This window comes from Rana temporaria, chromosome 8, assembly GCF_905171775.1.
Source record: "Rana temporaria chromosome 8, aRanTem1.1, whole genome shotgun sequence".
Lineage (NCBI taxonomy): Eukaryota > Metazoa > Chordata > Amphibia > Anura > Ranidae > Rana > Rana temporaria.
This window is the reverse complement of record NC_053496.1, coordinates 120747081-120761554: the sequence shown is the minus strand read 5'-3', so window position 1 is coordinate 120761554 and position 14474 is coordinate 120747081. Positions and strand designations below refer to the sequence as shown.

The following is a 14474-nucleotide window of genomic DNA, read 5'->3' as shown; positions in this document are numbered from 1 at the left end:
CCAGCCACGCCTTCCCTTATAGGAGAAAATTACATGGTTACCAAATAGTGGGCTTGAGGCTCAGAACTAGGTATCGCAGAAGGCACAAGGTTCAGAAAAGTGAAACACAGAGCACAGGACTCGGGAGTATGTATTGTGCAGTACCGAGGAGTGCATATCATACGGGGTGCAGCAAAGTTCCCTTGTCCTCTCCAAGCAAAAATCCCCCACCCCTCAAAGTAACCATCGATTACTCACCTCTGTACACCTCTCTGCTTACCTCTGCACACCTCTCTGCTTACCCTCTGCACACCTCTCTGCTTACCCTCTGCACACCTCTCTGCTTACCCTCTGCACACCTCTCTGCTTACCTCTGCACACCTCTCTGCTTACCTCTGCACACCTCTCTGCTTACCTCTGCACACCTCTCTGCTTACCTCTGCACACCTCTCTGCTTACCTCTGCACACCTCTCTGCTTACCTCTGCACACCTCTCTGCTTACCTCTGCACACCTCTCTGCTTACCTCTGCACACCTCTCTGCTTACCTCTGCACACCTCTCTGCTTACCTCTGCACACCTCTCTGCTTACCTCTGCACACCTCTCTGCTTACCTCTGCACACCTCTCTGCTTACCTCTGCACACCTCTCTGCTTACCTCTGCACCCCCTCCCCAGGTCAACTATGCGCCCAACATCAACAGCTCACCTACACAACTCCCCATCCACAACCCACATCTTCTGCCCCATCCACAGTTCAACTCTGCACTTTTTTCACAGTTCACCTTAGCAACCCCGTCCACAACTCACCATTGTACCCCATTAACATCCTCCCTCTGCACCTCTCCATCCACAGATTACACCCCCAGTCCGCAACTCACCTCAGCTCTCCCATCTACAGCTTATCCTCACAGCTTTCACCTCTGCACAATCCGCACACCCCCCTTCCCTGCAACAACTCCTGCACAAATCCCCCTTTTCCCAGCTCTCCTATTTGCACAAGTCCTGCCCCCCCTCCCCCTCCCAAAGCTCTCACCTTTTCACAGACACCCCCCCCCCCCAGCTCTTTCACCTTTTCACAGATCCCCCCTCAGCTCTTTTACCTTTTCACAGGTCCCCCCCTCCCACCAGAATACGGCAGAAAAAAAGCCCTGGGTAAGTTCACCTCTACAGAAACATCTGTAAGGCGAATTTACACTGGACCCCCCTTTCCCTATCGCACCCAGTCTTATTTTACCATTTTAGCTGAGGCTGTATCGATCTCCCGCACTGACACATCGCCCTTTACCGGTGCGTGATTCAGAAATCCCCCACGGCTTAATCTCCTATCCATACCTCTTAGAGGTACAGATAGCAGGCATCACATGAGTGGCGCCGACCAATCAGAAGGCCTGTCCCATCAGCGCTGGAGAAGAGGAGAGAAAGCTGAGATACAATGTGTCAGATCGCCGGCCTCAGGTACAGCGGGGTCGTGTGAGATGGCGAGGTGGTCCAGTGCAAGCTCACCTTACAGATTTTCTGTAAAGGTGAACTTACACTTTAAATTTCAACTCCTGGCAAATGTTTAAAGCTTTGGACGGAGAGGAATGGATTAATCATTGCCATGTTTTTACGGATTTGTGGCCCCAAACCACAGACTTGCCCACTTCCTGTTTCCCAGAAGTAAATTCTTCCTGGTGAAGACAGATGTGTAACCTATCTCTGTCTGATTGTTTGTATTTTCATATTGTTTATATATTTCTTGGAGCAATGTGTAACATGCTCCGAATGCTTCCCCATTTTTTTTTTAAATGAAAGAGCCATGGAACCACAGACTCCAGCAGGGAACTAAGCCCATACTCCTCACTACCTGCTGCCTGTGGCAGAGAGAGAGTTGACCGCCATTTAGGACTGCCAATAGGTGGTGCTGTTTTTTTTTTCTGTCTAGTGTCCTACTCCTGCAGGCAGGGATATAACCCTATGGTCAAAAATGAGAAAGGAGATGTGTCTGTCAATAAACGTAAGAGGAAATAAATGTTTTTCTCATCAGAGATGGTAAACTTACCTGACTCTGCGATGTGTTTGTGACCCCCCAAACTGTAGTAACCACCGAGAGAGAACCTGGGGGCTGACTTGTGTTCTGTTGCCAAGGGACAGAATCATAAGGGAAAGATCCATCACTGCAAAATAACAAATTAAAAATTAAGTACGCTGTCTAAGTAGGAAAACTCTTACCTGTCCAAGCCTATGGAAAGTTCCACATTATTCAAATTAATAGGACACAGAGTTCTGAATGAATGTGTAAGTGTGTAATAGGCGATCAACTATTAGTTCTTTTTTTTCTGCCTGCAGTTATGCATGTAAAAATCACTGCAATATTAAAATGTCTACTTACCTGTGGGACAGAGATGGTTTCATAGAGGACAAAGAATTCATGGGGGGCTGCATGGGGTGTTTCCCTGGAGGGTCACTTTGTCTGCTCTTCTGGTGACGTAGAAGGAGAAGCCTTCCCAGCTCTTCACACCACGAAGAAAGGAGAGCTGGAAAAGGGTAGAGTTACACTTTCATTTATTGGATACATTTACATCAAACAGATTAAACAGCACATAACAGCATGCCCTATATACTTCATAAAACAGAAGATGTACATAACAGCAAGGTTCAATAATGCCACCATTTCCTTTTCATCTCCCTAATGGAAAGAAGCCAAAACCATATTTCCATCTTGTCCAGTGCAGGTGTGATAAAGCTGCTACCACAGCACTATCTGGCATCCCACAGATTTACAGCTAGCATTACAGTGCATTGTGTCATCCATCTTTTTGTGTTTAAAAATAAGTAACGCAGGAGGGGAATAAAGGGATGGAGAAAAGCGAAGGCTCAGCGTGATACATGTGCCTCTAAAACGTACAGACAAAAAACAGACGGCTAACAGGACCATAGCAGACACTGGGGAGCGCACGCACACGCCTTCGTAGTGTCACACTTGCTGCCTCTTCCCTGCAGGCTGAAAGGCAGCAGCACAGCGTACACAATAACAATGACAATGATGTAGTCTAACAGAAGGGGAGTGGCGTACATTGCTACAGAGCAGATATAGAGATCATACTACAGATGTCAGTCCCACCGGCTGCAATTCAAAGACTATGCCTCTATTCTACGCTACTCTTTCACTGCTGGCAGAAGGTTGTCTGGCGATCATCTGTATTGAATTGTATTGTAACTGTACTGTCAGCCCTTATGTTGTAAAGAGCTGCCCAAACTGTTGGTGCTGTATAATAATAATCTAAGCATCCAAGAAAGATAACCAAAAAAACAAAAAAAAGTGAATATGCATCCGTCTAGCCATTTCTTTTTTATTTATTTTTTAACAGGCACATTTTATTTATAATGCTCACAACTATTCTATTTGCCAAAATGCATCATCATAAAAAGCAATTCTGGATTTTCTACTACCAGCTTGGCAAAATTTTTTTTTTAACAAAACAATATAAATGGTTTACAGGTCGTGTTAAGCGATGATGTATTTATTCCAGAAGCACATCACAAACAATCCACTAGAGGGCATAGTGTCATAGGGCTGAAAACCACTTGTTGTGTATACTTTGCACACACACCTAGACTTTAGCAATACTTGCATTTTAGAACTTCCAAACAGTTTATAGACTTACAAAGTGCAAAGTGAGCCCATGTTGCTAGAATAATCATATATCTGCTTTTCCTTGGCACACCAAGAATTGCATAGAAAATAAACATCATTATGGAGTTGTAATCAGGTTTTGCAGAGTGCAGGGTGTTAACACGGCTCTGAACAGGTATATTTTCAAACATAAAAATAAACAAAAAATAGCAGATATTGCTTTCAAGCAAAAAGAAAAACTGCAACAGAAAACAGTAGCAAACCTGCACTCTATAAACTAAATATTGTTTTTCAAAACCTCCCTGTACACAGTATTAGGCTGGGTTCACACTACGGTTTTCCCGTCCGTCAGCCGCATACGATTTATATGAAAAACCGTATGCGGCTGAAACTGACGGGAACGTATGGAACCGCACACATGTGCGTTTTCCATTGACGTTAATGTTAAAGGAAAACGTATGCGTTTGCCATACTGTTTTAAAAACGTCCGCAAAACCGTGGTTGAACACGGTTTAGCGTACGTTTAAAAAACGTTTTGCCAGCAAATCGTACGCACCCGGATGCATCCGAGTGCATACGATTTGCAATGCATTGTCTATCTATACATTTTCCCGTCCGGGCCCGTACGTTTTCAATACTGAAATCGTATGCGGCTGACGGACGGGAAAACCGTAGTGTGAACCCAGCCTTAGTGATGAAAGCCACTAGGACCTGTACATTGGTCTTTGAGCCTTGCAAGAAATATGTATTCCAGCATCAGGAACGACTAGATGCTTCTAGGGAAAGCAATCCAAGGTGTCAGCGCAGGTCTGGTGGTTATGTTGTGTAACACCGGCAGATGTGGAAGTAGGATGTCACAGTATTTACAAAGCAGACAAAAAAATCCAACATGAAAAACTATTGTATCTTCTCTGTCCCCAAATAGCCATCCTTAAAACAACATGCTGATCGAGAAGACATGTCCTACAGCAGGGGTGCCCAACATTTTGAAGATCGAGGGCCATTTAACCGACTTGGTAACCGGTCGCGGGCCACAATGAGTGGAGCGGGTGGATGACATGCATACTGCAGAGCAGACACGGACGCTGCCCACGCTACTCTATGATTTGCCCAGACGGAAGGGGACAGATCCCCTTCTTTTTTTTTTCAACAAATCGAATACGAGGTAGGCGGGTGTAAATGGGCACAAGTCCGTTTGCTGCTTCATAGAGGTGAATGGAGGGTCCGATTGGGTCGGACTGATCCTGTGAAAGGGGCCCAATGCTGCTTTCACACTGATGCGCTGCAGTTTACCCACACCTTGGCTGCAGCACAGTGTACCTTTGGCTTTTCTACAGGTTAGCTGCACTTTATCATAGACTTCTATTATATCCTGCAGGTTTGGTGCACTTTCAGAAAGCAAACCAAACCCGAAGGTAATTACAGAAGTCTATGGCTCAGTGCAGGTAACCCACAGGTACACTGCGCTGCACCTGCAGATCAGTTGAAAGCAGCAAAGTAACCAATGCAGAATATATGCCCATATATACACTGTGATTTTAGTAATGAACTGACCTATAATAACCGTCTTCCATCCAGGTATCCCCGGCTGTTGCTGTCCCAGGCAGAGCACATTTGATATCACTCCGCCTGTGACAGGAGCTGGCGCTATACAGGAAGCATCGGCTTATGCGGCTCTGCTCCACAGCCATTTGCTTCCTCTACTGCTCGTTTCATTCACAACATTGATACTCTGGGATAGAGGGTCGGGAACCCAAGATCTGGGATTGCCAACCCACCATCATAGAGCAGGAGGTCGCGGGCCACATCTGAAGGATCCGCGGGACACATGTGGCCCCCGGGCCACTGGTTGGGCACCCCTGTCCTACAGGAAACATGGACTTGTTTTTTTTTTTTTGTGTGTCCCATGAATTAAAGTTATTGCTATAAAAAGGACATATTAACTATAACTATATGATTGATAGATTTATGTTTTATCAGAAAACCTGTTTATAATAAATTCTAATTTTCTAGTTCTAAAATTCCCAACATCCCCAAATAGGACGGCCATACATATAATGCAGACTTCTGCACACAGACATTTCATTGGGTGAGCAGAGATGTCACTAATTGAGTTTCCTAATCCTGTGGATATTCCGCCTTCTACAAATCTTACTACACAGATGTTGTGATTATGTATGGCCATGATAACATATAAAAACGGTTTCTTTGTGAATAGAGATAATTGGAAAAAATATGTTTTTAATGAGTTGCAGAGCCTGAAATACATTAGAGGTTGTCACATGGTACATTATGAACTGTCAAAGCATACATGTATTAAGTTAAATAAAAAAGAAATCCTTCCACTCCATCTCTTGGTTATACATGGCATTGCTTACAGCTGGTAATTAGCATGTCAGGAATGAGTTAAAGCTGCTTAGTACAAGAGGTGGGGGGTCACACTTCCCATCTCCCCTCCCCCTCCTGCTGTACGCTTACAGAAGCTGACTGCATACTCCAAAGCTTCAAGCTGGGTGGATATACGAGCGAGATGGGTATACAGCCGACTCCTCTCTGTACACCATATGGCTGCATGAAACCAAGCTTCTCCTTTACACACCAACTATAAATAGAGGTGGCAAGGGGCAGAAAGAGGCCTCTTCTGGGGGCACTTCATGCCCCCTACTAAACCTGTTCACTGAATGGTGGAGGAACAGCTCCACACCCTCTGCCTGGGCATGTATGATTCCATTGTAGATTGATCATCAGTGGCCTGTCTCCTTATTAACAGACAGATCCATAGTTTTATCTAATTAACTCCTCTACATAAAAAGCCATTTAACTAATTCACCACCCATTATCCAATTTCTACATGCTCAATGCTAGTACTCTGATCACTGAGAGTTGGTATCAATATTACCATCAGTAAATAGTAAAGACCATAACCAGTGTTCTATTCTTTGAACAGGACTTCTGCAGCTGTGTAATTTTAGGTGTATGTTACCCTGAAATTTCAGATTCCTGATGTGTGTTCGTTGTATCATGTGTTATAAAGTATCCTTTTCTCTTTGCATTGCTTCCTTTGTGACTGCCAGTCCCCCTGCCTTCCAAGCTAAGCAATCCCAGCTTTCTGGCTGTGCTGAGAGTACAGCCTGCCTGCCCTCCAAAGTCCAAGACTTGTGCTGACACGCCCCCTGCACAGCTCTTCACTGGGAGGATTAGTGTACTGTTGTTTCTCTGCCTCTAGCTGGGTTCACACTGGTGTGTCGTTGGACGCCGCAAGTGATTTGCATCACACTGCTGTGCAGATCACATGCAATGTCTGTGCAATGCAAATTCAGCCATACATATTGTATGACTGAATTTTCATCGTATTCGCACTGAAATGGTGCAGGACACTTTTTTTAGTCCACACTGGAATCAGATCGCATAGGTGTTCACAATGTATACAATGTAATAAGATTGTTTGTTTTTTTTTATTAGGGATGCACAAACATTTTGGAACCCGAAACATATCGGATGAAAATTGCCGATAAGAGAAACGCACGCTATTTTACTGTGCTTATGGTGTGTTTTTCATAGGTTATGTGACTCAAAAACGCAACATGGGTTATTGATGCGTTCTTGCTGCATTTTCAAATCATGTTAACAGGGAGGTGTGTTTTTGGTGAAGTTTTTTTTAACTGACCGAAGATGCATCAAGTAAGATTTTTACCACCAGAACGGAAGTGCAACAGACCAGTGTCATATAGAATTTAGAATTTAAAGGGATACATTTTTCTTGAGCCTTTCTTGCCCTAAAGGGGTCAATAATGGCGGACAATAAATTCATATTCATTTAAATTCATGGTATTCATTAAAAAGTGGAATATAATACAAATTATACATTAACTTTTTTTTTTTTTTTTAACTGTCATTTTTGGTTTTTTACCGTAGAGCATCCTGCATTTCCAGTTTCGGCACCAAAATTTCCATTCAGTGCACCTCTAGTATTTTTTCTTAATTTTTTTCAAAAACAGACAAATACTATAGACACAAACAAAGGAATATTTTGGTAATGAATGTTTGAATGGGGTCTGACAGTTTGAATGTTAGAAGTAAAGTGTAAACTAAAGGCAAAACTTTCTATACAGTGGAGAGGGATTAGAAGATCATCTGTCTGTTTTTATTGCTGTATGTGTCCCCTTTAGGGAAATTCACCCTCTCTAATTATCCTGTTTAATATTATCATTGAACGTAAAAGTAAAACGAAATCCCAAATTGTGGATTGAAGTCAAAACACTAATCAAGGGAAAAGCTTCAAATGGGGACACGAGTATTCCTCCACACTTCCAGTTTTGGCTATGGGATCAGAAATGAAGGGAGATCTTCCAATGGGACATAGGTGGGGGTTATTTGCCTTCTTTAAGGCCAGATTCAAACCTATTCAGGTTGCTGTTTGCATATTGCGTTACGTGTGTTTTTCAATTCACGCTTTTGATCCATTAAAGTCTATGGAACCAAAAAACAAAAAAAAAAATGCATAGGTGTGAACCAGGCCTATGTGGGTCGTGATCTCTAATTATTTTATGTAGAAGGGCGAAGGCTGGAAGTCAATTATAAACCAGGCTAAGCAAGTTGCCCCAATTAGAACATGCTTAAGTCTACTGATCTGTTAAACATGCACTGAATTGTGGGGGGCAAGGCCATATCTCATGTGTTTCCCCATAACCAGCAGCACCACCTTCTGTTCTGGAACTCTAGGAAATGATGGGGTACTATGAGTGGGCACCTAATGGTACTTGCTACTAGACTGCAGCATGATGTTAAGTACTAAGGAATTTCCAAAATGTACATTTTCCTCGGTAAGAAGTGGAAAACATTGGAAGTGCTTTTTTTGTGTTACCATTTATTCCTATGAGCCTGCCAAACATGTTACTGTAATAAAAATGCTGAGTACAATATTTTGCTGGCAAAAATTTAGAGTGCATCATAGGTTTTTGACAGAAGAACCACTAGCCAGATGTACACCGACCATAGAAAAGGGAAGAAAGTAACCTTCCCAAGGTCATACAGAGAGAGCCCTGGGATTTGAGCTGTGATCTCCAACAACTCTTTCAGTGTCTTTATCATTCAGTCTTCTTTGCTACTAAGCTTCCTTTTATCTTGAAAGCAACACGGAATCAAGACAAAGCTCACTGGTAAACATATGAGGGTAGGTGCACTTGATATTTCTGTGTTTAAATGTAAGCCCCAGACAATGCTGTACTAAACTTCAAACCCAGCTCACAGTATATGCATGCTGCATGGGTTGGACTCTGCTCTGAAAATGTACAAAAAAATAAAGTCAACCCGGAGAAGTCGCCTAAACAAACTCAGATATTCAGCAAGCAGATAGTGGAAATCTGTCCATCTATAGCCAGCAATAGAACAGAACTACATATGCAGTTATTACCAATTGAGGAAATGATCCATACCATTCAACATTAAAGTGAATGTCCTGCCTAAAAGCAGATATCACAGGATGCCCGCTATTACCTTCAGGGTACTTGCACGCAGTACTGATGTAGAAACATTGGATAACGCGTACACAAAAGTTCTTCAAGCTTTCTTTAAATCAAGGGAAGGTGGCATATGTATAAAGAAAAAACAAAATCAGCGCAATAATGTAACCCTATAGAGAAGCAGCTGAACACCAAGGGTCAATAATCAAATCTCTAAAGGCAAAAATGGAAATAGGTAGTGCAGCGCTAAATATCAGTCCACATATTAATAAATAATAAACACATCTGTGAGATCTTCAGTGATGATACATGGATATAGCATGCAGGTGACTCCATGGATAAAAAAAGAACCTCCACCAATGGACGCTCACATTACACAGTGGACCCTTTAATTATGGAGGGTCATATACACCTTCCCTTACGGGCTATAGTAAAGATGGTTCTGAAGAACAGCCAACAAAAAAAATAACATGTCAGTAATCCAGTGCCAGATAGAGCAGCGTGTATATTGTAAAACGAGTGTGTGATGGCCGCGGGTGACGTCACGACACTTCCCTCCATTTGCGGAGAGCACTATGTATTGTTCTTATAATTTCATGATCCATGCGACCTTGGAGTAAATTATCCCCTACTGACCCTGGATTTGTTAGCTGTTCCTCAGAACCATCTTTACTATAGCCCATAAGGGAAGGTGTATATGACCCTCCATAATTAAAGGGTCCACTGTGCAAGGTGAGCGGCCATTCATACCATTGGCGAAGGTTATTTTTTATCCACAGAGTTACCTGCATGTTATATCCATGTATCATCACTGAAGATCTCACGGATGTGTTTATTATTTACTAATGATATGTGGACTGATATTTAGTGCTGCACTACCTATTTACAAGGTGGCATATGTGCGTATTTTCATGTATAGGGGTGTACAAATACTGACCGACAACTGATCTATACGCAGCACAAGTTTACACGTCTGTGTGTACAACCCCATTAAAAAACAATGTGTTCCATTAAGATCAGTAAAGAAAACGTGGCGTTTTCTAGAGTACAAGAGGCCCTACTAATCAGAAATATTATTTTGTGGCTTTCAGATTTAGTTGAACTTTGTTACTTTGGGCTGATTTTTCCTGACCTAATGGCTAAAGGGAATTTGTCATAAAAGAATAATGGAAGCTGTGATGGCTTAAATCTCCTTTTAGGAATGCTAGATCTCTGGCTGTCATGCTTTGGTTTCAATGCTGTCCTAGTCACTAACCCAGAACCAGTATAGAGACAAGGCATTCTGATGCTTCTAAAGGCGCTTTCACAGTGATGTGATGTGGTTTTTCCACAGCGCAGTGTAGCCACGGTTTTCATGCGAGTTCTTTGCCATAGACTTCTATTACATCGGGTGGTTTTGGTGCATTTTCTGAAAGCGCATCAAAATTCCCACATGCAAGAGTTCAGAAAACTCACCAAACCACCTAAAGTAATAGAAGTCTATGGCAAAGCGCAGGTAACCCACACACAAACTGTGGGTACACTGTGCTGCACCTGCACTGTAGGGACAACCACACTGCATCAGTGTGAAAGTGCCCTAAAGCTCAATCATAGCACACCTGTACTAGATCTGTGACCCATTTCCAGAAGAAAGACAGAATTGGCATGACAGACCCATTTGAAATATCAACTTCCATTACTGTCCAGTGAGTGCCCCTTTACTGACCACTGAGGCCAACTGACTGGAAAATAGGAGTGGGAAATAAGACAGGCGGCACTTTAACTGTGAAAATTTGGTGGCACATTAGCCCATTTAGGCCTGAAAAAGCAGAAAGTGCATCAACCTAAAAGGATCAGTGATCCAGATAATCATCAGATCAAGAAACAAACAGATGTGTACTCATTTTGCTAGCACGTCAGACTCAACAGAGCAGCATTTGATCACATGTGTGGTCACAGCATTGACCCCAAGGCCAAATATAAGCAAAGAAATCTTAGACATTCAGCCAGAAGAGGTCATCTGGCTCTCCATAAGTAAGACTTGCACTGCTAGTTGTTATAGAAAACTCTGACCACAAAAAATAATAAAAATACATACATAAACCTTAAAAAAAAGAAAAAAAAAAAAGAAAAGTGCAGTCATTGTATATTAGGGTTTACACTTCATGACAAATGGCACCTCAAGAATAGCAATTGTAAGTTCCGTAGGATTAGGCATGTACAGAAAGCGGGCACCAATGTCGCTACTGTTTTTTCCCCCCCCAAAGGATCCTACACTTCCTAATGTTAGTACATATGGTTATATTAAGCCTATGTTAATGGGGTTATATCAAGCCTATGTTCATGGGGTCTTCCGGTACTACAAGAGTTAAATTCTTGTTTGGCTGGGAAGAAATACAAACAATACATACTCTCCTTCTGTGCAATGCAGGATGGCAGGTCCTGCATTGTACAAGATGCCATCAGACAACTCTGACCAACCAGGGGACCTCTGACAAGAAATGGAGGAAGCCTGTGGGAGTGAGGAATAAGGTAAGTATTTGTATGTATTCCCCAAACCAGCATCTAAACCATGCAAGGCAGGAGGGAACTCATTGCATTGGTAAATCTAGATGCAGCCAAGAGTTGTGTTTTAAAACAAGCCTGTACTGACCATTGTACCAGTGTAGTCCCCCACTGCTGCCTGTATAAGCTGTGCCTGGCTCCAGTCTCTCTCGCCTCCTCAGGGGACCATGTATTGTATGTGAGAACATGGAGGCTCTGCACACATAATGGCGTTTTGGGCAGAAATGGATGGCACTGGAGCCGGCCGAATTGAGGAATCAGATAAGCGATAGAACCTCTTGTGAAACCCCCTCGGACACAATGAGCAATTAACCCTTGTAGGGGGAGGAGACCCCACCGCAAGTGTGAATTTTTAAATTTACCTGAGTTTGGGCTTCAAAAAAAGCTCAAGCTTGGCCAGCTGCCATTACTGACCCATTCAGTATAAAAAAATAAAAAAAAAGAGAGCAATTTTAACCCCAAAATTAGGTGAATATGAGCACATTGCAGTTTTTAGTGAACAGAACTCAAAGAATACCAAGCAACAATGCATGCACAACTGTTCATATATCATGAATATTTAAAGGGGTTGTAAAGGTTTGTTTTTTGTTGGTTCCCTTCTAAATATTTGTTTTCTTTGCCTGAATTTCTCACTTCCTGTTCCTCCTCAGTAAGCTGTTCTGGCTGACCAACCCCCAGCCAGAACGGCTCGGGTGACAGGGGCAAGCTTACTGAGGAGAAACAGGAAGTGAGAAATTCAGAAAAAAAACATTTAGAAGGGAAATCGAAGGAAAAGATAAGTGAACCAACAATGCACTAGCTTAAAGGAACCTATTTAGAAAATTAAAAACAAACCTTTACAACCCCTTTAATGTTCTGAATCTGAAAAAAAAAAACATAATTTGTGGACATGTTCTATAATGATCAAGTTGGATTTCATGCACTTTGGTGCCAAAGACTGGCGTGTGAAAGCTTGCTATACCCCCCCCCCCCAACCCTCACCCACTGGCGTCCAGGAATTAACAGGTTAATACCTGGCTACTGTTGACAGCGAGACCAATTAGGTCACGAAACAAAGGAAGACAGGAGAATGTCCCAGGTGACGTGCAAAGTGCCTCAGACGGCTCCTCTAGGCCTGGTTGGCAGGCGATGGAATTGATTGTTAGATGGATAATACAGCAAGGACTAGAAATAACATCCACCTACAGAGGAAAGGAGGAGGGGGGGGGGGGTAAATGCAGCAGTCATGTGCAGGGGTGGGCGGACACAAGGAGACGTACACTTTATTCTGATGTCCTTTGCTTTTGCTGAATCGGGTAAAATAGAAGTGTGCTGCATTTGACTGCACTGAATGATCACATCTAAAGCACACACAGTAGCAGATGATGAGAGACGATTACTATACATGTAGATGGACTGAAAACATATCCAACGGCTCTGTAACAAGTCAGAAAATCAGCTACATGAGCGACAAATGAAATAAATCAGTCTATCAGGATGTCACCACCAGCATTACACACAATAATGTGCAGGTGCAGATAAACCACTGGCTTAAAAGAATAAAAAAAAAAGATCTTCCGGTATAAAAAATATTGCCCCTTTTATCACATCAAGAAGCCAAAGATAAAAAAAATGCGCCCAGCTCAGACATGTGTCACTAGTATAAAAATAGAAGGCAGCATCCTCAGGGGAACAGAGTGACACAGAGACAGGAGATGCTCTATGAAAATGACTCACTCCCATCCTCCAGCATGTGCAGGAAAGGAACTATTATTACTTATTAGAGGATGCCACCATCCCTGCAAATCTAAAATGCTACCCATGGCAAGCCGACACATTTCAGCCAGAATTAGAGAGAGCCTGTCCCAACTTAAAAAAGCACAGGAAAGTCAAGTACTTTAAAACTTACTTGCTGCATTTTTCCTTTCCTTGCAATGCACTTTTGAACTTGCAAACACATTTGACTAATTCCCTCTCTCCTTGTCATAGTCCTCTCCTCTTCTAGTAGTGTACAATTACTGTCCATGCTAAATCAGGTCCCCTGCCCCTCCCCCACCTCACAAAATAATTAAGTAGGTTAGAGGAATACTAAAGAACAGAAAACCTTCAGAGGTGGAGATCAACCTATCATAGAAGGTGCAGAGCATTTTTGTTAAAATAACCTAACAAGGCTCCTTTTATAAGTAGGAACGGTTTGTAGAGTTCAGAGATCAGTATTATGCAGTGCAGGGGTCAGTATTGTGTAATACAGACTGCAGGGGTCAGTATTGTGTAATGTAATGCAGGGGTCGGAATTATGTATTATGTAATGCAGGGGTCAGTATTGTGTAATGCAGGGGTCAGTATTGTGTAATGCAGGGGCCAGTATTGTGTAATGCAGGGGCCAGTATTGTGTAATGCAGGGGCCAGTATTGTGTAATGCAGGGGCCAGTATTGTGTAATGCAGGGGCCAGTATTGTGTAATGCAGGGGCCAGTATTGTGTAATGCAGGGGTCAGTATTGTGTAATGCAGGGGTCAGTATTGTGTAATGCAGGGGTCAGTATTATGTATTGCAGAGTGCAGGGGTCAGTATTGTGTAATGCAGAGTGCAGGGGTCAGTATTGTGTAATGCAGGGGTCAGTATTGTGTAATGCAGGGGTCAGTATTGTGTAATGCAGGGGTCAGTATTGTGTAATGCAGGGGTCAGTATTGTGTAATGCAGAGTGCATTACATAATATAGTGTGAATAAAATTCCTCTATCCACACTATACAATGTTAATGAGCACTTCTCCCACTGTGGCTAGTTGCAGAGAGTGAGCAAGCAGAGTGAGGGGTGTCCACCTAGGTCTCCCCTTTGGCTGCTTCATATGACATGTCAGAGCCCAGGAGAAGCCTAGTAATTCCCTCAGCAC

General features: G+C 42.8%; 1 protein-coding gene across 12 annotated transcripts in view; it reads right to left on the bottom strand.

Moving 5' to 3' along the window:
- The window catches only part of ZMIZ1 (zinc finger MIZ-type containing 1), a 423333-nt gene that overhangs the window by 39237 nt on the left and 369622 nt on the right, over positions 1–14474 (bottom strand). For all 12 annotated transcript variants that reach the window (XM_040320615.1, XM_040320609.1, XM_040320608.1 and 9 more), the window contains 2 exons: positions 2352–2496; positions 2022–2136 (listed from right to left, as the gene is read on the bottom strand). In XM_040320615.1, coding sequence (XP_040176549.1) covers positions 2022–2136; positions 2352–2496 — 260 coding nt within the window. The remainder of the gene's footprint in view (positions 1–2021; positions 2137–2351; positions 2497–14474) is intronic.